The sequence below is a fragment of the Budorcas taxicolor genome, chromosome 2 (genome assembly GCF_023091745.1).
Source record: "Budorcas taxicolor isolate Tak-1 chromosome 2, Takin1.1, whole genome shotgun sequence".
NCBI lineage: Eukaryota > Metazoa > Chordata > Mammalia > Artiodactyla > Bovidae > Budorcas > Budorcas taxicolor.
The window spans coordinates 142,121,373-142,148,735 of record NC_068911.1 but is presented as its reverse complement, the minus strand read 5'-3'; the positions used below and the strand labels follow the sequence as shown (position 1 = coordinate 142,148,735).

The window sequence follows — 27,363 nt, the reverse complement described above, 5'->3', positions numbered from 1 at the left end:
TGTCAAATTTCACATCTTCCATTAAGTCCTGTTGATTTTATCTCCTAAGTATCTCTCAAATATGTCCATTTCTTTCCGTCTACATGGTCACCACCCAGTCTAAGCTATTGTTACTTACACCTGGACCATAATGAAGTTTTCTATCTGATCCCCCTTACCTACTCATGCCGCTTCCAGTATGTTTTCCATGCAGTGATCTAGAAAAAATCTACTTGCTTATGGCTTATGTTACCCCCCTGTTCAACATCCCATCTGGCCTCTGTAGGGCTAAAAGATGAAGAGCCAAGTGACTTGCAAGGCCCACAATACTCTGGTCTCTATAGCTCCACCATTGTCATGCAGACACTCTTGTCTCAGTTCTTCCATGTCCCTCCCTCCTAATACCTTTGCATATTGCGTTACTACCACTTGGAGTGCTCTCCTTCCTCTTTCTCCCAAGTACTCTGCAGATATTAATGTCCCTTCCTTCAGGAAGCCTTCCCTGATATCCGCCTCCTCTTCCCATTTAGATTGGGTCTTGCTATTGCATGCTTTCACAGCACCATGTAGATTTCCTTCATAAAACTCATAGCTTGCAAGTATACTTTGTTGTATAATGATCTGCTTCAGAGGTTGCCACCCCTCAAAGATTGTAAGTTCAGCAAAGTCAGACACTGTGAAATGCTGCTCATCATTTAATCACTGAAGTTTAGCACAGTGTTTGCACACCCTAGAAGCTCACAGTAAAGGTTTGAGAAATACCTACTGAAAGAAATGAATGAATGAATGAATCACCCTAGGGTTTGTGACTTGAAAGCTTTCCCTTTCTCTACTTTCACATGCATTGCTCTGTTCTGATTATGAGCTGACTTGAGGACATGGCAGGGAATAAGAGAATCCAAAAAATAAAGACATACTTTTACCTATGGGAAGTTTAAGCTTCTTCCGGAGTGAAATCCTGCGGGACCGCGACCGGGCGCGCCTGTCAGAGGTGGTCCCTGAATGGGCAGTGGTGCATTCTGAAGTGTCTTGCTCAGACTGGCTGCTGGTGTCACTCGCCGCACTCTGGGATTTGAACATCTTGCGCCAGAAATCTTTTCGCCCCAGGTTTCCCCCTTGCATTTGTTCATCGCTGAAAGCGGGCAAGGGGATGGTTAAATGTCTGACAACACATGTGAAAGTCTCTTAACTCTCTTTCAACCTCCTGTCAGTGACATGGAGGCAAATCATGCAAGATGAGCTGTGATGGGCTGGGATTAGCAAAGGGCAGAGTGGGAATGGAAGGAGGAAGACCCAGCTTGACTCCCTGAGCTCTTCCTGAAAATAGATACAGCTCAGCTGTCAAGTTGAGGTCATCATTTTGTTTCAACCGTAATGTAAGACTAAATATTATTGCAGGTAATCATCTGTGAGTGTGGGTCATAAAAAAATACTTACAGTGTCAGTAAATATTTAACTTTTTCTTTGAAGTTCCCTGAGCAGTGTGTAGTACCATATTCTACCCCCATCTCCACCTCAGGACCGTATAATTCTTGTCCCTAAATAAACTCATAAAAATATTTGAATGCATGAATAAATCAAATACAATCACCACACCCAGGGGATGCATCATACCATAATTTTTCACTGTTATTTTTATGATGCCTGATTATTTAGCTTTCTTATGTCAAAGAATCTTACAGCTTAAAAGTAAAAAAAAAAAGTTTAGTCTGACTTAATAAGACAAATGGGAACATTGCCAAAGGGATTTTTGACTAGGGCATTTCACAAGAGGAGAAAGACAAGTGGCCAATGGTAATACAGAGTTTAATTTCATTAGGTATTAACAAAAAAAAGGCCAGTTGAAATCAGATCTCTATTTTCACTCATTAAAAAGACAAAGATTAAGAAGGGGTAAGGAGATGGAAAGAAAGCAAGGGTACTATGATACAGTCATGGTGAGATAGAATGATTCAACCTTTCTGGAAGGTAATTTGGTAATATGTGATGTAGAGCTTATGTCTACAACAATGACACAGAAATTCAACTTCCAGGAAGATATTCCCAGGAAATGATGGAACAATATACTAAGATGTAGATTTAAGAAGGTTAGATGCTCACTGAGATTTTGGGCCAATGTTAAAACACTGGAAACAATTTCAATATTCAATTCTAGGGAAACAGTTGAAGAAATTGTGGGTCTTCCATATGATGGCACCCTCTGTAGTCATTAAAATGCTATTTTCATAAGACTAATGAAAAGAGGTACATTCATGATATATTGTAAAGTTAAAAGGCAGTGGTCAAACAAATGGATTAAGCAAGTTATCATCAGGTTAGTTTTTTTAAAGAAGCACACATGTGATTATGTGTCTGTGTGTAAACTTGTCTGTACACATGCTCAAATGTGTGTTCAACATAATATACCAAATATTGATGGTGGTTATCTCTAGTTGAAGATATTCTGATTTTACAATTACTTTTCTCTATTTTTTTGTGTTTTCCACATTTGGCAACTTGATCAACATATATTACTTAGTCATTTGGAAAGAAAAGGTTAGAGAAAATAGTAACATATGATGAAATTTGTTTTGGGGGTTTTAGGTAATGATTTATTTGTAAGCATTGGGGTTAAACCTGGGATCTACCTAAAATTTGATAATACTGTATAAAAACAATCATTTTCTGGGGATATTTATATAGGGATGCAGGTTTTCTCTCTCAAAATGTCATGAGAGTAATAAAAACCTTTAACTATCATTTCAAGAATAATTTTATGTATTTATTTTTGGCTGTGCTCGTCCTTGTTGCTGTGAGGGCTACTCTCTATTGCAGTGGGAGGGTTTCTCATCATGGTGTCTACTCTCGTTGTGGAGCACAGACTCCAGGAACACAGGCTTCAGTAGTTGCAGGGCAAGGGCTCAGCAGTTGGAGCTTCTGGGTTCCAGAGCACGAGGCTCAGTAGTTGTGGTACACGGGCTTAGTTGCCCTGTGGCATGTGGGATCTTCTCAGATAAGAGATCAAACCCTTGTCTCCTGTATTGGCAGGCAGATTCTTCAACTGAGCCACCGGGGAAGCCCCAAATCTTTAATTATTATTTTCATGCAGGACATTCTGCTTCTCAGATATTGGGGTGCTTAGTTGCTCAGTCATGTCTAACTCTTTGCGACCTCATGGCCTATAGCCCACCAGACTCTTTTGTCCACGGGGATTCTCCAGACAAGAACACTGGAGTGGGTTGCCATGCCCTCCTCCAGGGGATCGTCCCAAACCAGGGATCGAACCCAGGTCTCCCACATTACAGGTGGATTCTTTACTGCCTGAGCCACCAGGGAAGCCCTAGAGTGTGAATTTAAATCAGTGTTTCCAAATTTGACTTCCCTGTTATTTTATCAAATGCTCACAGTGTATGTATGAAGCATTTTTTACCTTTGGGGAATGTGTGACACAATGGTGAGTATTGACTATGTGGCCTGAGTGGGGAAATATCCAGGGAAGCTATAATTGATCAGCTTTATAATAAAGTGCCAAATCAGCTTTGTCCAAAGGGTATGTATCAATCATGAGTTTCAGAGAAATGGGCACATAGAACTGGTTTTAATATCACTCAGTTAATGTGACTTTTAAGAGGGAAAACAGAGAAGCCAAGGGTATGAAGGGGAAGGAAGGGGAACAGAGAGAAAGAGAAAACAGAGTAGGAGCCAGGATTACCCACCCACCTTTCTTCAGTGCTAAACAGAGGACATGTGGCAGCTCATCTCCTGGGCCCACTTGGAGCAGGGAAAATTCCCACACTTGACATTCTACGACACCCCCACAAGTGGAAATTGCTATGCAGAGGCATATTAAAACATGTATCTTTCCTCAAGGGAGAGAATAGACACATGCTAAATGCTAAGAAATCAGGTGGTATTTATAGAACTACAGAAAGAGAGTATCTGCAATTGAGGAAACTAGATCACCTATCAAGGTAGATAGTTTTATGTTTTAAATCTAGTTAACTTATTAAATCATTCTTATTGTTCAGATTAACTCAATAGTTGTTAGTGTTATTTTGGGGAAAAAAGTCCTCTCTCTTTTTTTTTTTTGGATAGATTCTGTATGTAAGGACTTTTAACTAGTCTTATGGTTGGTTATTCAGCCTCAGACAAATCTTTGCCTTTCACATTTTTTTTTCCCCTTAGAACTTATGTTTGGATTTTTATTATGTCCTTAAAAACGTCTTTAAGGGAAAAACTGAACTTCAATTTTGAGAATAGAAATTAAAGAAGACAAAGGCTTAATGGTAATTCAATAAGTCCATCCTCTCATTGACTGTCATACATTCATTCTTGATATATATTAAGAGCCTACTATGGACCCAGCAAGGCCCACTGAGGCATTGGGGCTGTAGTGGTTAATTAAAAACTCACATGGTCGCTGGACCCATGGAATTGATTTATCTTCTCCTTACTTGCATCACTGACTCGATGGACAAGAGTTTGAGCAAGCTCTGGGAATTGGTGATGGACAGGGAAGCCTGGCATGCTGCAGTCCATGGGGTTGCAAAGAGCTGGACACGACTGAGCAACTGAACTACTTTTACCCAATCATTTTAGGGGCAGTTTCTAAAATTTTGAAGGGCTATAAGAACTGTGCAGGCTTTTTGTTCCTTAAAGGTTTTGCTTGCTTGTGGGTTGCCAGGGTCCTATGTGATGACATGACTTCCTTGCCCGTACAGAAGGGATACCATAAAACCCAGAATACCCTACAGAATTTCTGGAATAATAATCATTTTGTACTAAATAATGGTTTTGGGAGATAGAATGGCATACTAAAAGGATCATATTTTAAGTATTGATCAACATCACTTATGAGTAAATAGGTCTCAAAAGAATGCATACAAATGAGTCTTGTATGGAACTAGACGGTATTTAGTTTTTACAATAATCCTAACATTTTCTGGGGGCGCTATTTTCATGATGCTTTTGATATTGCCATTATCAAAAATGGAAATAAACTGATATCAGAGGCAGTAGAGTGGATCTCTGGAGAGAACCAAGAACCAAGATGAAATGGATGAGTCTGTTCCAGGTAAAGCTGGACATGAGAGAAGATTATCTTACTTATTTCTGGATAAAGCTTCAATTATTGACAGTTATAAGTGATTTATAAGTGATATTTTAAGCAAGGAAGTGGATGACATCGCCCTCGTACCTGCTATACATGCTACTTTTCAAGATTTAGCTGCAAGATTGTGCATGGGAGACAGAAGCAGGGTAGAGGCTGGAAATAGGAAAGGCAGTGAGGGAGGCTTCCTGGAAGCATGAAGTTGATTACTTGTGATTTGAGCCTGTAGAGATAAGCCGCACAGGAATGAAAAGTAAAGGGCAGAAGCAAGGAGAAGTTCAACAGAAACGAAAAGCAAATAGCAGCTTGGGAAATAGAATTTCTTCCAGGAGGAAGTGCTCAGCCCATTGCATTGGAAACAAAGCTAATTCTACTTACTGCTCTGGAGTCTGTGAGGGGCGACCGGACATAAAGCTGCGACATTCCTCAGGTGCGGCAGTCACCTGGCCTTTATCCACCACGCTTCCCGCCTCTGACCTGTGCAAATGGTGCATTCCACCAATCACAGCAGAGCAGGACACCACTTCTCAGTAATGCGTAGACTTCATAAAGCAAAACACTGTTACAGACAACCTAAATGGACTGCACATCCCCTATACCATCATGAGTCTATGTGCTATGGAATTTATGTCCTACCATTTAACTTATGACCTAGCTGCATTATTGCCTAAGAACACTGCAATACCATCATTGCACACAGAGGCAGTAACTGCAGGCAGGATGTTAAACTGAGACATTTCTTTTAATCTTCATAAGTGACATTTCTTATGGAACAGGCATACAATAAATTCATGCTTCCTGTTGTTGTTTAGACACTGAGTCATGTCCAACTCTTTGTGACCCCATGGACTATAGCCTGCCAGGCTCCTCTATCCATGGAATTTCCTAGGCAAGAATACTGGAATTGGTTGCCATTTCCTTCTCCAGGGGATCTTCCTGACCCAGAAAGTGAGCCCACATCTCCTGCATTGGCAGACAGAATCTTTACCACTGAGTCACCTGCAAAACCCTTAAATTCATGTTTACTAGAAGAAAACATAACTGGACATGTCTCAGTTGTTTATCTTTCACCATGTTAAAAATATTACTTACTGAACAGAATCATATGGTATCAGTAATTGATTTTTCTTTCTGGACAAAAAATATAAGTTATACCTATTGAAGGGACTAAACATATATAGCATTTTACCAGATAAGTAAGAGCTATGAAGTAAGGTCCAAGTGTATGAAAGTTTGGGATCAACTGAGCTCTGATTCATACAGAGGCAGCATTTTTTTGATAGGAAACTCATCCGTTTTCTAAGCTGCAGCTGGGCCACTGCCAGTGTTATCACTCATACAAGACAGTCCTTCATCCCTGCCCTGGAATTTCACATCATGGACAATACAACAGGACATTATATTCTATAGACTGGGCAAACCCTCATATTCAGAGAGCTCAAGCTTCCAACCTTTTTCCTCTTCCAGGCTTAGATTCCGGTTCATTTTCCTCCACCTTTTTCCCTGGTGCCAACTTCTCAGCACTGTCAAGCAAAGCACTGAGGGCCACTCTCCTGAAGACATTCCCATGGGCCTCCTTGATAAACTGGACCAGCTGACGGATGTCACAATACAGCCCCTATTTGGAGGCCAGAAGGAAAGTGTGGGGAAAGAAAGATAGTTGAGTCTTTGAAGAATATTCATAGGAAGAGGGGTAGAAGGTAATTCCTTAGACTTAGATAAGCACTGGAATCATACAAGGAAGACAGATTACTACAGTGCAGCTAATGGTATCCTGCCCCTCCATTGTTCCTATGGTAACATTACCAAAATCCTTGCCTGTCATTCTTAGTATGAAAAAGGATAGTCACCATGCTACGTATTTAGAAAGTTGGCTGTGATATTAGAAAGACATCAGTTTATACTTTTATAACAACTGAATCTCCAAACTCTTAATTATGTCTCTTGGGACTTCTGAAGCGATGCCTGCAAAAAATAAGGGAATCAGAATTTTGTCTAGACTAGAGATTTCAGTCTCTATTCAACTTCTCCAAATTTTTGGCATCACTGTGATAAATTATGCTAAACCTTCTGGACAATTCTAATAGAGTCTGACATTCAAGGATGATACATTTTTCTACATAGACTTAGCAAATCATATGTATGTTGTAGCCCATTTGAACATGAACTTGACTACAGACTTACAAAGACACAAGGCTATTAAAACCAACGTATTAGTGATTCAATATTTAATGCAGGACATTTTTCTTTTCTTTTTTTTAAGATATTAAGGTTTGCATTCAGCATTTCCCCATCTGTCCATCTGTCTTCTCTAAGAAGGTAGTTAGTATATTCTGTGTCTTAGGAAAGGTTCATGATGAAGAAGAACACAGAAGCCTAAAACCCACCTTAGAGCTTTGGGTTTCAAAATCTAAAACCACTGGGACAGTTATGCCCATCTTTAGAAAAGCAGAAGGAAGGGCCACTGAGGAAAACATAAAGTATCCTTTTGGTCCTGTGAGAAGAAGGCCTTATGCCCTCACTCTGCAATGTGGTAGCTCCTCCATGGAAGGCAAGACTCCAAAAAACAAGGATTCCAAATTCACAAGAGTGCCCATCCCTAAGCAGCAGAGAGCACCATGCGAACAGATATAACTGATGCTTGAAACCCATGGAGCCTCACCACAAGCCCTGGGTCCTGCCTAAGACTTGAGAATATTTGCCCTACTCTCTGAAGTTGGGAGGCCCAAGAATGACTGAGCTTCAACTTCCAGCCATTCTGGTGGAATGGAGGTTCAAAGCCAAATTTAAATTGATTTAAATAAAATTAAGAAATGTAGTATTTCTTCTATATATGCACATGGTAGGTAAGACTTATAAGAGCTCATATATTCTATAATCAACTTGTCAAATTACTTCTTGCTATGACCAAACTGAAAACATGGATGGTACGCAAGTTATTCTCAACTTCCAAGAACCTTGTTGGGAGGCTTGACAATCAGCAAAATCAAATTCCTTTTCATTCGGGGTTTTGTTCTGTTTATCTCAAGTGAATATATAGTTTCAGTAATTTAGAATAACTTACAACTATTTCTCTGATTTAAGCAGATTAACAGATAGTGTCCATATGTGTCAATGGGCTGATTTCTGCATAGAAGTCATTATAGCTAACAGATTAGTAAGATACAGAAATGCTTCTTTACTCCTCTGAGAGACCTGAATTCATTAGTCATGTCAGATGCGTCAGTCTTCACCTATATTTTACTATCCCAAACCACAATCTTCTTGGCAGGAATAAACACTAATCTTTTAAAACCTGGCGCTCTCTACTTGTGGCCTTGGTGGTTTAATTAACACAGTCTTTTGTGAAGAGTAGCTAAAAGATTGGTGTTTGATAAAAAAAAAGACAAAACCCATTTCAGCAGCATATTTGAATTAGTTATTAAAGTAAATGTGGTTTCAAACAAAAGCTTGGTATAACGCTCTTTAGTATTTCACAAACCAGCATGCTGGGCTCTAGCACCTTCTTTCTGAAGGGCTCAAAATACCTGGCAACTATTTCGCCAACTACCACAGAACCTCTGAGATGGAAGAGATAAGCCCATCTGCAGGTACGATGACAAGTGACAGGGAGGAGAAAGGTATTGCTGGTTTCTACTGTGAGTTGCTGGTGACACTGGGAAAATACATAGATATTTTAACTTTTTAGTTTTAGATTTCAACTTCTCTTTCTCAAGGTCATGGCATAAAACTGAGAACTCCTGTGGGAGGAAAAGGTGAGCTTCTCACCAGATTCTCAGGGCTGTGCAATTCATGAGTAGTTGAAGCGCAGCGTGTGATGAGGGATTTAAACATTGCGCTGACGACGATGCCTTCCACATTCTGGGCTGTGGATTTGTTGTCCACCGTGGTGAAGTTATTTCCGAACCCAGCCTTGTCTGGAATGCAAAGGTACCAATTAAAGGCAGTGTTTCCTTTCAGGTACAGTGTTTAAAGAAGTAATGAAGTACTTGGCATCCAGGAGTTAGTGAAGGGCTACACAAAATATTGGCAACCCACTTCAGTATTCTTGTCTGAAAATTTCATGGACAGAGGAGCCTGGTGGACTGCAGTCCATGAGGTTGCAAAGAGTCAGACATAACTGAGCAACTGAGCATGGACACACAAAAAATACAGAACCAGAGGATTGAAGGCACTCCAGATTTGACCACCTAATGAGGACTTAGAGATAAACAGCTCATAATCTCCTTCAGGGTTATTACTATGACATATTCCATCACTTAGTGGATGTTTTCATCAATAAATCTAAGCAACAAAAAGAGGACAACTGTCGACCCTAAGAAAAATTGTTAAACCTAAGTAGTGTTTAGATAGACAATAATTTTTTTAAAAAGATGGTTTACTAAGTGGTCCCTCAATGGAGACAGACTTGATTTGTTTTTTTTTTTTGGTGGTGAAGAATGCTGGTTTCTCAGTGGAAATTGTTCAGTCTGTGAGAAGTGGAGTGATGTAGGGCCAACTAGGTGAGTGGTGCAGTGGAGAGAAGAGATGAGACAGGGCCCTGTAGGGGAATTAACATCAGCACCAGAAATCAGAAATGAGACTGACAAAAAGTGTTCTGGACAAAAGCTACACAAGACTTCTAGCAGCTTCTTGCTTCCAGAGACTCCACGGGCATATAAGTTGGAAAAATCTACAACCTCTCCTGGAGCCACCTCCTAACTCATTCACACATGAAATGCCAGTGACCTGAGGCCATCACCCAATGTGGCAGTTTATGCCAGTTTTTCCCATTTCTATGGACACTTCAGGTGTTCTGTGGACTTGCCAGAGTATTGCAAGCTTGCAAGCCACCTGGGGACCGTAGGGACCAGTTACCTGCAGCTTCAAGACAGATCAGACAGGATGTGTGCCTCTGCTGGATGATTCTCCATGAGCCACTTAACCTTCTCAAGAATCTCAGTGGGAATTCATCACTTTAAAGCGGTGATTACATACTTTATGATTAACCTCTCACTGTCTGTATCAAAGGGCTGTGGGTTATCTTTAGACTTTACAGAAAGAAATGTCTTAGTCTGCTCTTATAGTTTCTATCTCAAATAGGTTTAAAAAGAGAAAAAAATGCAATCAAGAATTTCTCTTGCAGTATCTCAACCCCAATTCTTATGTCATTGTTTTTCAGGTTTGTTATGTGCTTGGATTAAAGCAACTTCAATAACAGATTATTTCAGGGGATCTATAGGGGAACAATATTTTCCTTTAATGTGAAAACCAAACAATAAAGCCTAGGGTTACTAAGTCGCTTCAGTCGTGTCTGACTCTGTGCAACCCCATGGGCAGCAGCCCACCAGGCTCCCCCGTCCCTGGGATTCTCCAGGCAAGAACACTGGAGTTGGTTGCCATTTCCTTCTCCAATGCATGAAAGTGAAAAGTAAAAGTGAAGTCGCTCAGTTGTGCCCTACTCTTAGCAACCCCATGGACTGCAGCCTACCAGGATCCTCCATCCATGGGATTTTCCAGGCAAGAGTATTGGAGTGGGGTGCCATTGCCTTCTCCAAAAGCCTAGGGTACAAACAGGAAAACTTTCTAAATCCATCAAATACAGCTCCATTGTAATCTAATCAACCACTATCACATTAATACTACTTAAACCATAAAAACCTATACTAAAAAGATGTTTCTTCCCAGGCTTTCAATTAAAATGTGTATTTTAGTCAACTCAGGCTTCCTGCATCACCTTCATTTCATTACTGCATTTGTATTCAAGTGATACTGAAAGTGTTCATTGATTGTGGATGCCATTTGGGTTCATTGGTCTATCCCTGCAATATAGGGCTCTATGATGGAGTTTTCTTAAAGCCATAAAGCTATAGTTTATGGGCCTATTTGTAGATCCCTTTGTCCGTTTTTTTTTTTTTAATTCAGTGTATGTGTATATCGAAGTTACATTACTACTATGTTTACTGCAGTCATTTTTTCTCTTTCCTATTTTATCTTGCGAAAAAATCACCAAGCACATAAAAGGTGCTCACTTCATTTTGTTGAACTAATGAAAATATCCTTTTGTTCCTAGATCCTTGCCTCAGCAGTCATACAGCAAAGCCAGCTGAGAGAGAGGCGTGCTGTGGGCAGAGCGTGAGGACAGTGGCACTGCAGGTGAGGGTGTCACGGCTTTTCCGCATTGAGTTTCCATTTGCTGAGCTAAGTTGTCCTCAAAAGGCCTCCATAATGTATCATCAGATGATGGGCAAGCTTCTCACGTTTATGTTTTATTACACACAAGACTCACACGGGCACACACACACTCACACACAAACATATATCTTTTCCTCTCCATTCTATTACCACAGATTTAGGGTGTCTCAGAAACACTACCTGCTTCACTTCACAGCGATTTCTCCTAGAACTCGGCACAGCTTTACTTACTGTCAGTGACCGGCTCCATACAAAATCCTAGCAAAGCATGCAAGAAGTCCACTACGTTATTGAGAGAGTCCTTGTTCACATAATCCCTCATGGTTTGTCGGAACTGCATCTTATCTAGCTTGTATAACTTAGTGAGGCAGTTCTGGGCCTGCAAGGAAGGAAGAAAAGTGAAGAAGTCACAGGTACCAGCTTACGCTGGGGATACCACTGATCTCAGACAGAAGCCTTCAGAAGGCAAAGGTCCCCATGCACCCCTCCTGATTGGTAATTTGCCAGCTCCGCCAGCCCTTCACGTCTGAAACTAAGATGGGCAGAGGCAGGCTGGGGAGAAGACTTTGAGAAGGGCTTCTCCTCAGAAAAAACCCCAAACTAAAGGCTCATGCTGCCCCAGGAATAGCTCAGTATTTTTGCCAAGATCAAGATTTTAAGATATCAATGAAAAAAAGTGTAACATTGACATAGGTGATAGGATTGGTAATCAATGATTAGAAACTTCAGAGGCTTTACGCAGGGAGAAGAAGACAACCTCCCCCAGACTCAGCTATTTTGAATTTAAATAGATTTAATAGAGGGCATGAGGCTTCCCAAGCGGCGCTAGTGGTAAAGAGTCTGCCTGCCAGTGCAGGAGGCATAGAGACACAGGCTCGATCCCTGGGTTGGGAAGAGGGCATGGCAACTCACTCTAGTATTTTTGCCTGGAGAATCCCATGGGCCAAGGAGGCTGGTGGGCTACAGCCCAAACGGTCATAAAGAGTCAGACACAACTGAAGTGACTTAAAACAATGGATGGCATGAGGGTGCTCTAGAAAGTGTTTATCCAGAGTTCTTTTATATGGTCAGGAGGGAAAGACCCTTGAGACATTTCCAGGGGAGATTTCTCAAATTTCTATCTCATGGACTATGTGTTTACTAAGCATGGATAAGTAAGTATAATCCTGATAATGAGTATAAAACTGGGCTACAAGAAAATGGAGGCACTGCCATATAAATCAACAAAGTTGAGAAGGTAAGTAGAAAACTCGATGTCCTGATAGGAAACACTCAGTACTCTTGAGAGAAGAAAACATCGTGAATAAGCAGTAACAGTAATCTCTCAAGTGTCTCCTGATCCAACTAGCCCTAACCTTCTCCACGTATAGAAAGACAGGTCCTGATATCAGAGCCAGTTTATAACTTCCAACTACAGCGTGACGCTTCTTTTTATATTTTGGTATTTCATTTCATAGAATTAGTTTTCTGCATGAGATGTAATGTAATTTTAGCCTTGAAGGCATTTATTCATACTGTGATAGAATAAAAATCAAAGACCCAAAATCATAAACATATGTGCAAAGAGGGGGGTAGTGTCAGCTTCTACTGCCTTATTATTTATTATTTTGATTTCTTAAAATTTGGGGCCCCAAAATCTAGATCTTGGTCAAAGTTTTCAAGTTTTAGAATTTAGAGAAAGTAATTACTAAGAATAAACCCCCCCACATACAAATAATAAGCTAATATGACACAATAGAATAGAAAAGAAAGAGAATGATATATAAATGGGTAGGTAGGTATATGACAGATTAAGAAAGAAAGCCAGCATGCTGATACTGTGTGAACATTTCATGACAAAACCTAATACCAAAGAAAAATGGCTGGCATTGGATTTTGACATGACCCTAAAACTCTGCTAAGATATGCCAAAGGGTTTCCTAGACTCAAATTTGCATCAAACTCTTATTTGTCAGGGACTATTTTCTTATGATTTCAGTTCAAACTATGTATGAGGCAACTGTTCCAGGTTTAACTTGTTGTAGAGGTGGGTTATTGCCAAAGTCTGAAGGGAAAAGTAGTCATCAGCAGAGGCAAGTGAAAATGAGCTAGAGTTACATTTCCATGTTCCGTTACAGGAATTATTTTTTGCAAACCTCAGGGCAGAGTTTCAAGTTTCACACAGTTCAAAGGGATGTGACTGTAAATATTGGGTTGGCCAAAAAAGTTCATTTGAATTTTCCTTAAGGTGTTATGAAAAGGTCTAAAGGAAATTTTTGGTCAACCCAATATTTAGCAGTCAAGGTTCATTGTCAAACACAGCAGCCAGAAAATGGTTACTTTTGTAGTCCTGTTTTGTCCCAATAAGGGCCATTTTCCATATCTAAAAACAACAAACTCAATCTGAAAGGTAGATCCCTTTTTCTAATATAAAATATGCTACCATAGTACCCAGGCAGGTGATTAAAAAGTCATTTCTCACAGACCATCAGAATTTTGCTAAATATATTCATTTTTGCAATGTTCTTTCAAACTATAATTCACATGTTCCAATTATACATCCTTTTACCAACTGGGAGTTGGCCTGCCCTAGGCAGGAGGCAGAAGTTATTTTCCCAATTACACTTTTCTAAGCCTGGGTTTAAGATGTCTTGAGATTTTCTTGTGGGAATTCTCCCACCTTATGACAGCATTAATTACCCTCACAAAACAAAATATTTTTTCAGGGAACACTGACCCTCATTGTCAAAGGACTCATTCCTAATTTGAAAGGAGAGAAGAGGAAGAGGAAATGGAATCTACTTTAATTCTCTTACATTCTCCCGGAATACCTGGTGTCTCAGACGATCTCCAGAGAGCCCTCGGTGTCCTTCTCCACAACCATAGGCACATCCCAGGGACTTCACGATTTTGATGAGCATGGTTAGGGCAAGCCTATGGTTGCTTACCGGTGTACTTTCATCCTAGCACCCAGAATGAGAGAGAAAGAGGATGCTGTTTATTTAGTTACTTAGTTTCTTTTGCTACGGAGACTATTTTATTATTAAACCAAGTTTATATGTTTTACAGTGAGCCCCTGGAGTTTGGGAAGTAGAATTGTCAAGGGCTCAACAGGCATGTTAATTTTTTGGAAAATCTAGAACGTGATTTACAAGAAAGAAAAATATTTATGCATTTTGAATACCCTCTAGTGCTACAGGATATGGATGTAGACCTCTTCCGTAGAAGAGGTGCTTTCATATGCTTGACAGGTGATCAGAATGACTGTCTAGAGAGAGACAGTGTGGGCTATCAATGATAAAGGCAAACAGCTTTTTCCAGAAGGTACCTTTACCAGCAGTTTTCCGATAGTATCACTAGGCAAAGATTTTTGCTAAATTTCTGGAACTGATCAAAGTCTGAAACTTTGAAATCATGTGGCATTTTCTGACATTTTCAAAGGATTTTTCTTTTCTTTTCTTTTTTTTACTTTTGCTGTATTGTAATACTCATGTATAAACAAAGTGAGAATAAAAATTTTTTTGTAAATATTCAACGTGGGTTCTTCATTCGAGGTTAAATAGGAAGTCCCCCGGAGATGAACTGTTGTTATCCTCTCTTTTGACTCGTGTAATCCTTGCTTTAAGTGGAGAGCATAGCTTCCAGAAAATCCTTGAATTGTTTCCAAAGAAGCATAAGGAAGCTGTTGCTAAGGAATGATGCAGATCTGCACCATAACCTTCAGGAAGCTTCAACCTTCCTCGGTCCTTCTAGTGACTCTCTGTTGTCAGCACAGCCACCTGCGAGTCCAGCTCCCACTCCTTAATTGCACATGACGTTAGATAAATGAACGAGTCTCTTTGTGCTTTAGTTTTCCCACTTGTGAACTGAGGCTCTTAATAGCTTCCCTTCCTACTTCATGAGTTTACTGTGCCAAATATAAAATAAGTCATATGCTCAGGTTGATACATAAACTTTGGGGCCATCCACACAGAATGAATACTCAAATGCAGGGAGGGTGTGTCAGGTATGAGAGTTATCTAGACATCATGTGCTGTTCATTATGTGACGAGACACTCCCTCGGCTCCCCTAATGTTATGTAATTGGGTCATTTTTTTTTTTTTATAACCAAAGCCTCAGGTAGTGGCTGTAATGCCCAGAAATGCCCCCGCCCCCTTCAGAACTGAACATTCATTCTCTGAGCTGCTGTAAGTATTTAGTTCAGTTCAGTTCAGTCACTCAGTCGTGTCCAACTCTTTCCGACCCCATGAACTGCAGCACGCCAGGCCTCCCTGTCCATCAACAACTCCTGGAGTTTACCCAAACTCATGTCCATTGAGTCGGTGATGCCATCCAACCATCTCATTCTCTGTCGTTCCCTTCTCCTGCCATGAATCAAGGCTGGAATTATTGATGGCTGATAACTCTCAGGTGAATTCCTCTTCAGGCACTGTCCTTAGCTAAAGAGATCGGCCTTGACCCACATTATGCTCTCCTCCTGGAAGCAGTCCACCTCCAATGATTGGTCAAGGGCATAAAGAGGGTTAGGAGGGAGGTCATGGAATAAGGTGGGCTCCCTAACTTTACCCAGGGATTACTTTGAAGAACCATCCCAACTCTGGTGCTCCCTGTGTGAGGGGCTGAAGTCTCTGTTACAACGACATCGCAATTCAGCTTCTCTCTTGGCTCCATCCTGCTGCTTTTACATTTCATAGATGTCAATCCTGAGTGGATATCCCATCAAACCTCCTGCACACATCTCTTTGTCCGAGTCTGTTTCTTGGGAACTCTGCAGCTCAGATGCTTACAAATGGAAGACTCAAACATACATATATATATACATACATAGAACATACATACATTTATTAATTTATATGTACATATATTCCACCAGTGGCTTCCCTGGTGGTTCAGAGGTTAAAGAAACTGCCTGTCAATGCAGGAGACCCAGGTTCAATCCCTGGATCAGGAAGATCCCCAGGAAAAAGGAATGGCAACCCACTCCAGTATTCTTGCCTGGAGAATCCCATGGACAGAGGAGCCTGGTAGGCTACAGTCCATGGGGTCACAAAAAATCCAACATGACTGAGCATGACTGGTGTAGGAATTGGTGAATTCCTTCACCAATTCATAAACATTTTAAGTTTAAATTAAAATCTTAGCTCCATAACCTTGGGCAAGCTACTTAACACCCTATGCCTCACAAAAGGGAAATCATAAAATATCCGTCTCACAGAGTTTGTGAGGCAAAACAAGTGAGGTGCATAATAATAGCAAAACCAGTGTTAATGATTATTTCTAGCTGTGCTGTGCTTAGTCACTCAGTTGTGTCCAACTCTTTGCAACTCCGTGGACTATAGCCCACCAGGCTTCTCTGTCCAAAGGATTCTCCAGGCAAGAATACTGGAGTAGGTTGCCATGCCCTCCCTCCAGGGAATCTTCCCAACCCAGGGATCGAACCTGGGTCTTTCACATTGCAGGTGGATTCTTTACAAGCTGAGCTACCAGGGAAGCTCATTTCTAGGTGTGGGGCACTGCTATCCTTTGGGGGCAACTTTGTGCAAGTTAGAAAAGGCACTATTCCAGAAGGATGAATTAGAAAAAGTGAGTAGTAGGCACCTTCTATTAAAAGGTGCCTCTTACTAGAAGCAGCCTTGACTGGCCCTGATTTCAGTCCTGCCTGGCCTCCTTGGCAGAGAGCTCTTGTGGAGTACACAGCCTGTGTGGCCAGAGGCAGTTGTGCCTCAGAAAAGGTCACTCTGGGGAAGAGCTGATTTGGAAGGTTGATTTATGAACATTTAAAAACTATTAAATGTTCCTTAAAAAAATTCCTGGCTCCCAAAGCTTTTTGTAAATATCTATTTGTATTTCTTTGGATCTTCAGATGTCCTTGGGGTTTCAGCTCCTCCAGAAGGAGACATTCAGAAAGACGTAGCCTGTTATAGGCAGAAATCAGGACATATACTAAATAACATTTCAAGTTCTCAGTACTCGTTTGCAGCAAATATAGAAATAGAAATTAGATCTTCTCTTCTGAATTAATCAATTCCCCCATGCTTCTGGTATTACTAGGTTGCAAAATTAGATAAACTCCAAGTTCCACTGAAAATAACAGATGGGTTGGAGGCAGAGCAGACCTGTGTGAATCACAAGCACAATGCACTTGACCTACGTTCCAGTACAGTTTTATAAATTCTCCGCATTACAAAGAATATTATTTTGCAGAACTAACTACAGAACATTTGCATCTTTTGTGGTTGTTTTGGAGAACACATCTGACTTTGTAAAACCCCATCCTAATCAAAAGTAACTGGTCAAAGTAACATTTATATTATCAAGTTTCTAGTGTTCATAATATCTATATATGACATATAATATCTAGATTACATATAATAGATTTATATTTATATAATATAATAGATTAATAATATTTAGATTATGTATAATATCTAGATAGGCAAGACATTTGTAGCTCTTTAATAAAAAATTAGATGTGAATACTGCTGCTGCTGCTGCTGCTAAGTCGCTTCAGTTGTGTCCGACTCTGTGCGACCCCATAAGACGGCAGCCCACCAGGCTCCCCCGTCCCTGGGATTCTCCAGGCAAGAATGCTGGAGTGGGTTGCCATTTCCTTCTCCAATGCATGGAAGTGAAAAGTGAAAGTGAAGTCACTCAGTTGTGTCTGACTCTTAGCGACCCCATGGACTACAGCCCACCAGGCTCCTCCGTCCACGGAATTCTCCAGGCAAGAGTACTGGAGTGGGGTGCCATTGTTGGGTGTAATTTTAGAACTAAAACAAAACCCAAACAAAATACTAATAATAAACTTCATAAATCCTCAATAAACATAGCAAGGGATCAAACCTATATCCCATGTCTCCTTTACTGGCAGGCCTATTCTTCACCACTATCACCACCTCGGAAGCCCCAAACATAACAGAGCTTCATCAGTTTAGCATATCTCTAAGTTTTACTGATAAGAGCTTATTAAAATTTGACAACTTTTGTTTTTCCTATTTTCCCTTGAATTTTGCAACAAAATGACATAGTTCTATCTATCATCTCTTTGAGTTGTCACCTAGATTGACAGGTAAAACAATTTTAAATAAAGAATCTTACTGTTTGCTGTGTTTATAAATGTGGTCCTTATACTTTGTATTTGTTTACTAATTCCTACATAACTTTTGACTGAAAAATCCCTTAGACCTTGGGATCCAAGTTCAAATCCCTTGTGATTAATATCAACATTTTGATAATTTTAATCTACAATGAGATCTGAGGACCCTTGAATTGTCCTCAGTGATGTTTGGGAATGTAAAAGTTGGAAACATCAAGTACCAGAAGATTCTATTAGAATTGGAAAATATGTAAATATGAGTGAGGCAGTAGAAGAAATCCTAAAGGAAAAGTTAGGTTCAGGAACCTAAGAATACTGGGGCAGGAATTATTGGATGAGAGTCCACAAATATTGGGAAAAATGAGAATAGACCATGAGGAAAGAAACATGATGAATGCAAATTAAACAGGCATGAGGTAGGACTAGAAAGAGAGGAAGGGGAACAAAAAGAGGAAGGAGCTCTGCACACCTTCAGATGTAAAAACCCGATACCCCACAAAAAGTCAACAATTTATGTTTAAGATAATATATAGGTAGTAGAACTCTGCACCATGAAATCTTATACATGTAAACACTTGGCCTGATATGTAGATCGTCACCTGTTAGAGATTCAAATCTCTTTTTTGATTTCAATTACTTAGTATTTTCCAACTAAGATCTCAAATTGAAATAGCATAAGTTATATCAATATAGCTGCAGTAATTCTTATTTAAAATTCAAATTAGAAAACTAATTACTGATGTTAAGTGCTGAAATCATAAATCAGGTGTTGTCAAGTCAAAGGAAATTAAATTCAGAAACAATAACTAATGAGAACGATAAAGGCATCTGGGTGTGGCACACTGAGACGTAAGAGGACAAAGGCTAGTCTTCTAAACTCATACCAACAAATCAACTTACTAAACAAAAATTCCCCTTTCTTCTCTTTAACTGTGACTGAAGCAGGCTACCTAAAATGTGTTCCTTAAATCAAGAGAAAGAACTTAATGTTTTTCAGAAAAATTATTCTGCTTATTAGAGGTTTCCAGATGGCTCAGCAGTAAAGAATCTGCCTGCAATGCTGGAGATGCAGGAGATGTGAGTTCAATTCCTGGATCTGGGAGATCCTCAGGAGGAGGGCATGGCAACCCACACCAGTATTCTTGTCTGGAGAATCCCATGAGCAGAGGAGCCTGGTGGGCTACAGTCCATAAGGTTGCAAAGAGCTGGACACGACTGAAGTGACTGAGCATGCATGCATGCATACTGCTTATTATGGACTAGTGACTAGCGGCTAAGGAGCCAACAAATTGCTGGCATGCAAAAATATGGAAAGAAATCAGGAATAACATTTCATGAGTATGCCAAAGCTGGTTCATTCATACCTTATCTCGGTTCTTATCATTCTTCTCATAGGGGCCGCCTCCACCTCCTCCACCTCCTCCTCCATCACCTCCTCCACCTCCTCCATCACCACCTCCTCCTTCATCTCCTCCACCATCTCCAGCTCCACTCACTGTAGGGCCCCCAAATCCACAGGTGGAACTTCCAGATACTCCTTTGAATTGGAAAGTCCCCTCACTTGGTCTTTTTTCTACAGTTCCGTTTTCCTTGTTTTCACTCTTCTTTCTGTTCTTCTCTACACAGGGTACCACACCAAGTTGAAGCAAGCATTCCACAATGTTCAGTGCCACATCACATATGCGAGAACTGATGTCATGGTTAAGGACAAGATAAACGGCCTTCAGAACCACCTGGGGGAAGACAAAAGTAATCAGAGAGTGGTTAAGTTACTTGAATTACCTCTTCCTAAATAGATTTGGCTATTCCATTTATTGCATTTCCTTTGGCTGTTCTATGCACATAAGTATAAATAATTCAGGTAATTTTCAGATGATCTTATTATGCTGCATTGGAACCTTGTATATGTGCTTAATCAACAAATCACCCAAGGAATTAAAAATGTACAAGTGTGTTATCTCATTTAAGGACTCTAAAATTGCCATAATATAGACAGTTAATGGAGATAACAAAGCATAATGGATTAATGGGAGAGCAATTATTTGCCCAAATGGAAACTTGCTCAACTGATTTCTAAAATCAAAGTGTTTTAATCCTCTGCCAGTAATCCTTTCCAGTAATAATCGGTGAAGAGCAAAGGTTTCCTTAGGCATATAAGAGAGGAACATTTGCAATTGCATCATTATTTACATTTAATTATAAATGCAAAATATATGCATGTTTAAATTATGTCTTTCTATTGATTTTAATATTTTAAATTATTTGCTGAGCCAGGTTCCCTAATGTGAAATTTTAAAAATTGTGTGAAATATATTTGTAAAATATAACAACTCTTTCATTTGCTAATAACTATAATCAAGACAGGCATTCTTGAGAATGCAGGTTTAAATGTTTTAATGGACTTCTATTCATTCTCTCTTGCTGTTTGGGTGGTTTATAGTCATGTTGCCTGTATAACAAAAGAAAACAAGCAGAATTTTTTACTTCTGGTCTAGAAAATGAGGGACTTAGCAAACACAACTACACAGATATTTACTAAGTGTATTCAGGATTCACTAACATTTTTCAATTATAAAAATATTCTAATATCAGATCAAATCTAAAGTGATGCTCAAAAAAAGAAAAGGTACATCTAAGATGGGTGATACACTTGTAAAAGGTTTTTTCTTTTTTAAGTGTAGCTTTTTCATTTAAAGACTCAACATTTCTAAGAACTTATATGTCCATTTTACCCAACATTGTAAAAACTGGACCAAAGATTCATTATCTTTTGAGCTTCAGTAAGAAAAATTCTTGCTCCGTACAGAAAGATCAAGCATGCCATTCTTGTGGACAAAGTTATTCGTCCCATCAATATGTTCTGTGTCTTCCAAGTAGCTGTAGTTTATGCAGGAGTCTGTGAGGCTTCGAGGCAGGTTTGCACATGCCAGGGGTTCGTGCGGCATCTCAGGGATGGGCACCTGGTTGCAGAGCTTCCGCATATGCTCACTGAAAAAGTCTGCGTAGCCGACGTTGAACGATGCCAACGTGGTATTGAAGGTTGCAACTGTAATAGTGGAGATCTGAGATCGCACTAGAAAAAGGAAAGCAATGTCTTACTTCCCCCATATGAACCTACAAGATCATGTTAGACACTTAACCTACTATTTAAATCACGACCACAGTCACAGCTATGGCATATATTTGATGGAGAGTTTCAAGGCTATTGTCAACTCCCATGGTGTTAAGTCATGTATAATAATATCTGACAAACAATGAAGGCTATAGAAAATGTGAATTCTTAACTGGCTTTCTTAAGACCCAGGATATAATTTTTTGTCTAACTGGTGCTTTTTACGCAGTTAGATGATAGACCCTATTGGTTATTTACACCGTGTTGTGCTCAGTTGCTTCAGTTGTGTCCGAATCTTTGCGACCCCATGAACTGGGGCCCACCAGGCTCCTCTGTCCATGGGATTATCCAAGCAAGAATATTGGAGTGGGTTGCCATTTCCTCCTCCAATAGTTAAACCAATTTGGTTGAAATATTTCCCCGCAAGTTTGTAGCTGTGAAAATATTTGGTTTTATTTAATATATTTAGGCAACAGAAAACAAGAAAGATTCTTTTTTCTCTTCTGCTTAAGAATTATGGAACATAAATTCGTGGTGGTAACTAACAAATGTCATCAAATACTTGAAGTACAGTCCAGGGAAAAGAGGGACTAAATTTATACTCATAGGTTAAGAAGAGCACAGATTAAGAACCCATCTTGGATTTCATCCAGAGGCACATGTTTGCTCCACATAAAGCACAGAATAGCAGCTGTCTGGAAAGGGAATCAGTGATCTTAGAAGGCAGGGATTTTCCTGCCCTGAAGATGGACAAGCCTTTCAGAGGGATGTGACAGAAGTCCCAGAAGTCTCCTGTAGGTCAATGCTCTTGTGAAAACAAATATAGAATGAATGGGTTGCCCTTGTGTTTCCTCTGAGAGGTATGGTGTTCACAGTGTGCTATCCCATAGCTCTTGCTACTAAGGAGATTTTAAGAACGGCTCACAAATAATCCAGCCATAAAATACACAAGTGCAAGTTTTCAAAAAGCACATGGAGCCAGATTACAATGAAAATGGAACATGGAGAAAAAACAGGAAACAGGAAAAGAAACCTGAAGTCCCGCCTGCAGGGGCCGCCTCCGACCCACCTTCCTTGACGATGTTTTCCCCGTGGCTGTTGGAGTGGTCTGGCAGGTCGCTCACCAGCGTGTGATGAGAGTGGGAGTGCCTGGCGCTCAGGCTCTCCATCTCGGTGGCTGCGTCGGAACTGCCCCGCCGGGTAAATTTCCCTGAGAAGGACAAGGACCACAAGACGGTTAGAAAATCTGAAAGATGTTCTGCCAAGATTTTGTCTGTCCAAAGGACGGCAGTGACAGTCAGGGGATATTAGGAAGCCTGCAAGGCACAGCTGACTAGCAGGAATTAAATCTCCCTTGGGAACACTCAGGGTTGAGATGATTGATGAAGCTGCCTGTGAGAAGGTCAGCCCCAATCTAAGCCAAATGTCAGAAACCATCTGTTAGGCCCCTGCTAGTTGTCATCTCTTGATTTTAACCTGGTCTTCTTAATATGACATCCAGAAAGACAGAGAAAAAAAAAAGCTACCTTTTCTTTTCTTTACATCTTCTTTTTTTAATATCTGAGTGAAAGAAAAGTCTGTCTTTGGATTCACAAAGTTAGTGCACAGAGCCCTCTAAGGCCATGTTTCCATGTCTAGAATGATATACTGCTGTGAACAGACTTGCAGTTGCCAAGAGGAAGGCAGGGTAGGGGAGGAAAGTAATGGGAGTTTGGGATTATCAGAGGCAGACTATTATACACAAGGTGAATAAACAACAAGGTCATACTGGATAGCACAGGGAACTCTATTTGATATCAGGTGAAAAGAATATGAAATATTAAAAGAATATGAAAAAATATATATAAATACATATATATAACTGAGTCACTTTGCTATAGAGAAGAAATTAGCATGATATTATATATAAATTGTACTTCGATAAAATTTAAAGAATCATTGTATAGAATGATCAGAAATAGGGCTTTCTAATTATACAGGATTCTTGTATAATTCAATTATTTCCATTTCTTTGTCTATGAAGACACAGCATTATTTGGGTCCTGGGGAGGCTGTATCTGGGCCCAGATTTCTCGACTAAACTGTCAAAAAAAGTACAGATTTCCCTGGGAGCCCTAGATCCAGATTTCTAAACAGGTCAAAGAAGCTCTGCCCTACTTTCAAAGGTCCTTGTGGTCACCTAAAATGGTGGTTTGCCAGCCTCCTTTTTCCATGCCTCGTCTGTCTTCTCCAAGCCCAGAGAAACTTCCGAAGGAGAATGTGCTACGAGTTGGGGACACATCCAGGTGATCCTCATGCAGAAGGAATGGCACTCCCATTCTCCGAGGCCGCCTCTTCCCTGTGTGGTGGAACGGGATGGAACCTTTCCTCTCTCTGTCTTCTTTGCGGCTCTTGAACTACAGGGATAAGAGATGAAGGTCAGGCACAGGACAAAGGCAAGGTTATCATCTGCTTCCCAAAGGGTTGGAGTAAAATTCAGGAAATGTTCCAGGAAAAGGAGACTCAGAAAGTCACCAAATGTCATCCAGTAGAGATGCGAGAAATTTCCACAATGTGAAAAGGAGTGAAAGAAATTAAGAAAAAGATAACATATTTCCTAGGTTTTTCTGCCAGGTTGGGCTTGAGGATTGTTTCTCCAAGTGTGGTCCCTGGACCAGCATCGGTGCCTGGGAAATTGTCAGAAATGCAGTCTCAGGTTCAACCCCAGACATACTAGATCAGAAAGCCAAAGGGGAGGGCCAGCAATGTTTAACAAGTCCTGCAGGTGATTCTGATGCTTGGTAAAACTTGAGAAACCCTGGGTTAGTATATAGGAACCCTGAGCCATCACGTAGACCAATCAGTCTTTTTCTATTCCATTTTTCAAGACAGATCCATTGTTTCAGCCAAACGACTTCAGATGCATACCTCTGTTCATAGGAGAGGCAAAGAAGATGCAGAATAGGCATTGGTACAACCCTATGACCTAACAGTCAAAGAAATTCAAGATCCAGTATATCTAAGAGTTTAGAATTGCCTGAAGTTTTTAAAATATATTAATGTCTGGGCCTAGTCTTTAGCAATTGTGAGTTCATAGATCCAGGCTCAGGCCTGGGCCGTTGATTTATTAAAAGTTCTGCAGAGATTCTCACATGCAATCAGAACTGTAAACTTCTTTTCCCCCTACTGATTAACATTTTTAGAAAAACTACAGCATTTGTCTTTTACTGAATTATCAAGGTTGCATAGCAAACTCTAAGCTTATAGATAGGTTGGTAATTCTGTGTTCTTCATTGACTCAAACTAGTCATTTTGCCAAAGAATAAAATAAGCCACCACACATACATTATCTTACACATGTTATTTTCTGTTTGATTAGCTCCATTTGCTATAAAAAAGAGAGGCAAAGAGTAGATTAATAAGAGCGTGAAATATTTAATTAGAAGATCTAGTTTTGAGTTTGGACTTAACCTTTCTAAAACTACCTAAAGTTTCTAAGGCACAGTCTTATTTCTTTTTTATTGTTGAAAATAATAGTTAACATTTATTGAGTACTTGCTAAGTACTAGGCCCAATAAAGACTCTACACACATTATCTCAATTATCATAACCTTTTGAGGTAAGTATATTATGTACCCATTTATAAATGAAAAAACCAATATCATTTGGCCAGTATCATATGGGTAGAAAATGGTAGGAGTTGAATTTGAACCAATCAACTGACTCCCAAGTCAGTTTATTTACACAAAGACTCAACTTTTAATTTCCCAGCTTTAGTGTTCTAGATTCTTGTGGATGTGCAATAAATGTTTGCTGAATGGAAACCTACACTGTCACTCACAAAGAGAAGTGACAGTAGTAAAGCTAATGGTCAGTTATAAGGATTTACTACATTATCACAAAGCTTGGTTTTTCTATTGCCTTAAAATTTTTAAGAGATGACTTCAAGAATGAACGTTCTATGCTGACCCCATTACTCTAAGAACTGTAATAAGACTCAGGTTCTTAGGTGCAAATTGTGGAGAATAAAAGTCTCATTGGATTAAATAAGAATTATTTATATGAAGTGCTTGGTAGAATGAGATGAGCTATACAAATGTACGATACCATCACTGCTACCACAACTATCTCCATGACCACACTACTAGAAGCACTTTACACATATTATCAGGATTGAGCTCCGTAACAACCCCACATAATGTGCAAAATGGGAAGCACTCATGCACAGGGAGGGAATGTGAAAGGTCATGCTGCCCAAGGTCATACCGCAAGTCAGTGCTATAACTGGGAGTGGACCTCTATTCTGAGGTCCCTTCCTCAACCCACGTGACTCAGCAGTACAATCAGAAGCATTTCATGCCCTACTTTTTTTTTTTGTTACTGTTTTTTTTTTTTTTAAGTGGTTCTACTCACCTTCTTAAAAATGTTCATGCCAAGATCTGAAGAAAGATCTGGGATGGCAGACCTGCGTAGATTCGTCAATGAAACCTTGGAAAAGGCTTCAGGACTGAGAGATTTCTCCTCTTCATTACACTTCATGGTGAGATCCTTAATAGACAATAAAAATAGATTAATGGTCAAGGACTTAGAAATATATTTCATATCACAATAGAGATATATTTCATACTAATTGTAACTTCTTTTTGGAGGTTTCAACAGTGAGACCACAAAGTTCCAGATTTAAGAAAGCTAAGAAAATAAGAAGGGAGTAGGTATTTCTTTTTCTATTTAAAAAATGTGTTTTTCCATTTAATGATTCACCAGAGGAGATGTTCACTCTGGGCAGAATCTTCTATTACTAAAACGGAACATATTTCCCTTTCATTCTGATATCACTCCTGTTTATTTTCAGAATATGCAGACATATTTCAGATACAGCCAATTCACATTTCAATAAACTCAAACAACTGCAACACAATGCAGATCATACTTTACATATTTAACATGTTGAAAAAGGGAACAAGTATTTAAGCTGCTATTAGTACTTTCATTTATCAAAAAGTGATTTTCATGGGGATGTCATCAGTACATATTCAGTTTATTTCTTCAAACATCTATAATAAATAGCAAGACTATGTATCAAAAACCAATATCGTGAAAGGTGACATTGAGGCATAGGAAAATTTTGAGCTCTGCACAGGAGGTTAAATCATATTCAGTAAAACACCAGAGTCATGCACTTTATAATATTGGTAATTGACAGTTATATACAAAACCTCTTTATTAACTAGCACTTTGATTAGCCAGAAGACCCATTTTCCATTATTATGAATCAACAGAAGCTTGCTCTAGATTAGTGTGGGTAAGAGGCATTTAGGAAGCACTTCTTAAATGCAAAATGGAATTTTGCAAAATAGAACAGCAAAATGGTCCAGTAGTAAAAGATGGAAGGGAAAGGATAATAGTATCAGGGGAACCCACCAATCAAACAGCAATGGGATAAATAAGAGCTGGATACACAGAAGAAAAAAAGACACTGTTACGGCAAAGTTGTTTGTTGAAAAAACAATGGATCCGAGATGCTCTTACTTGGGTTTTGTGTGTGTTCACTAGTGAGGGGGCTGCTGCCACCATGGAGCTGCTCCTGGGTCTGGGCAGGAGAGGAATATCTGGCTCTGGGGGCTTTTCTGGCTTCTCTTCCAACATGTGTCTCAGTCTTTGTAGATAGTACATCAGGGACCACTGAGTGCCTTCTTCAGACCAGTGTGGCTGGAGTAGGCAGCGAAGAACAGCAACATCAAAGTAGGTGGCATAGCGAGACCTTTGGCATGGAGGTATCGTGAGAGAGACCCTGTTTCCAATGGCAGAAAGCACATGGTTATACTAGAAGTCATACATCCCAAGGGGTGGCAAAACATGGCTTATAGCTCTGCTCTTCTCCCTGGTTCATTTAGTCACTTGCTTGTCTCTTGTCTGTTCCATCCTACCATCCTCCTAAATGGCCTCACTCATCC

The 27,363-nt window shown here is 39.9% G+C and overlaps 1 protein-coding gene across 1 annotated transcript in view; it reads right to left on the bottom strand.

Moving 5' to 3' along the window:
• The window catches only part of UNC80 (unc-80 homolog, NALCN channel complex subunit), a 209,402-nt gene that overhangs the window by 143,296 nt on the left and 38,743 nt on the right, over positions 1–27,363 (bottom strand). The window contains exons 8-19 of the mRNA XM_052662586.1: positions 26,939–27,200; positions 25,823–25,957; positions 23,610–23,826; positions 22,500–22,640; positions 21,123–21,391; positions 19,683–20,051; positions 14,038–14,184; positions 11,474–11,621; positions 8,837–8,985; positions 6,520–6,686; positions 5,447–5,545; positions 903–1,111 (exon numbers count right to left, since the gene is read on the bottom strand). Coding sequence (XP_052518546.1) covers positions 903–1,111; positions 5,447–5,545; positions 6,520–6,686; positions 8,837–8,985; positions 11,474–11,621; positions 14,038–14,184; positions 19,683–20,051; positions 21,123–21,391; positions 22,500–22,640; positions 23,610–23,826; positions 25,823–25,957; positions 26,939–27,200 — 2,312 coding nt within the window. The remainder of the gene's footprint in view (positions 1–902; positions 1,112–5,446; positions 5,546–6,519; positions 6,687–8,836; positions 8,986–11,473; positions 11,622–14,037; positions 14,185–19,682; positions 20,052–21,122; positions 21,392–22,499; positions 22,641–23,609; positions 23,827–25,822; positions 25,958–26,938; positions 27,201–27,363) is intronic.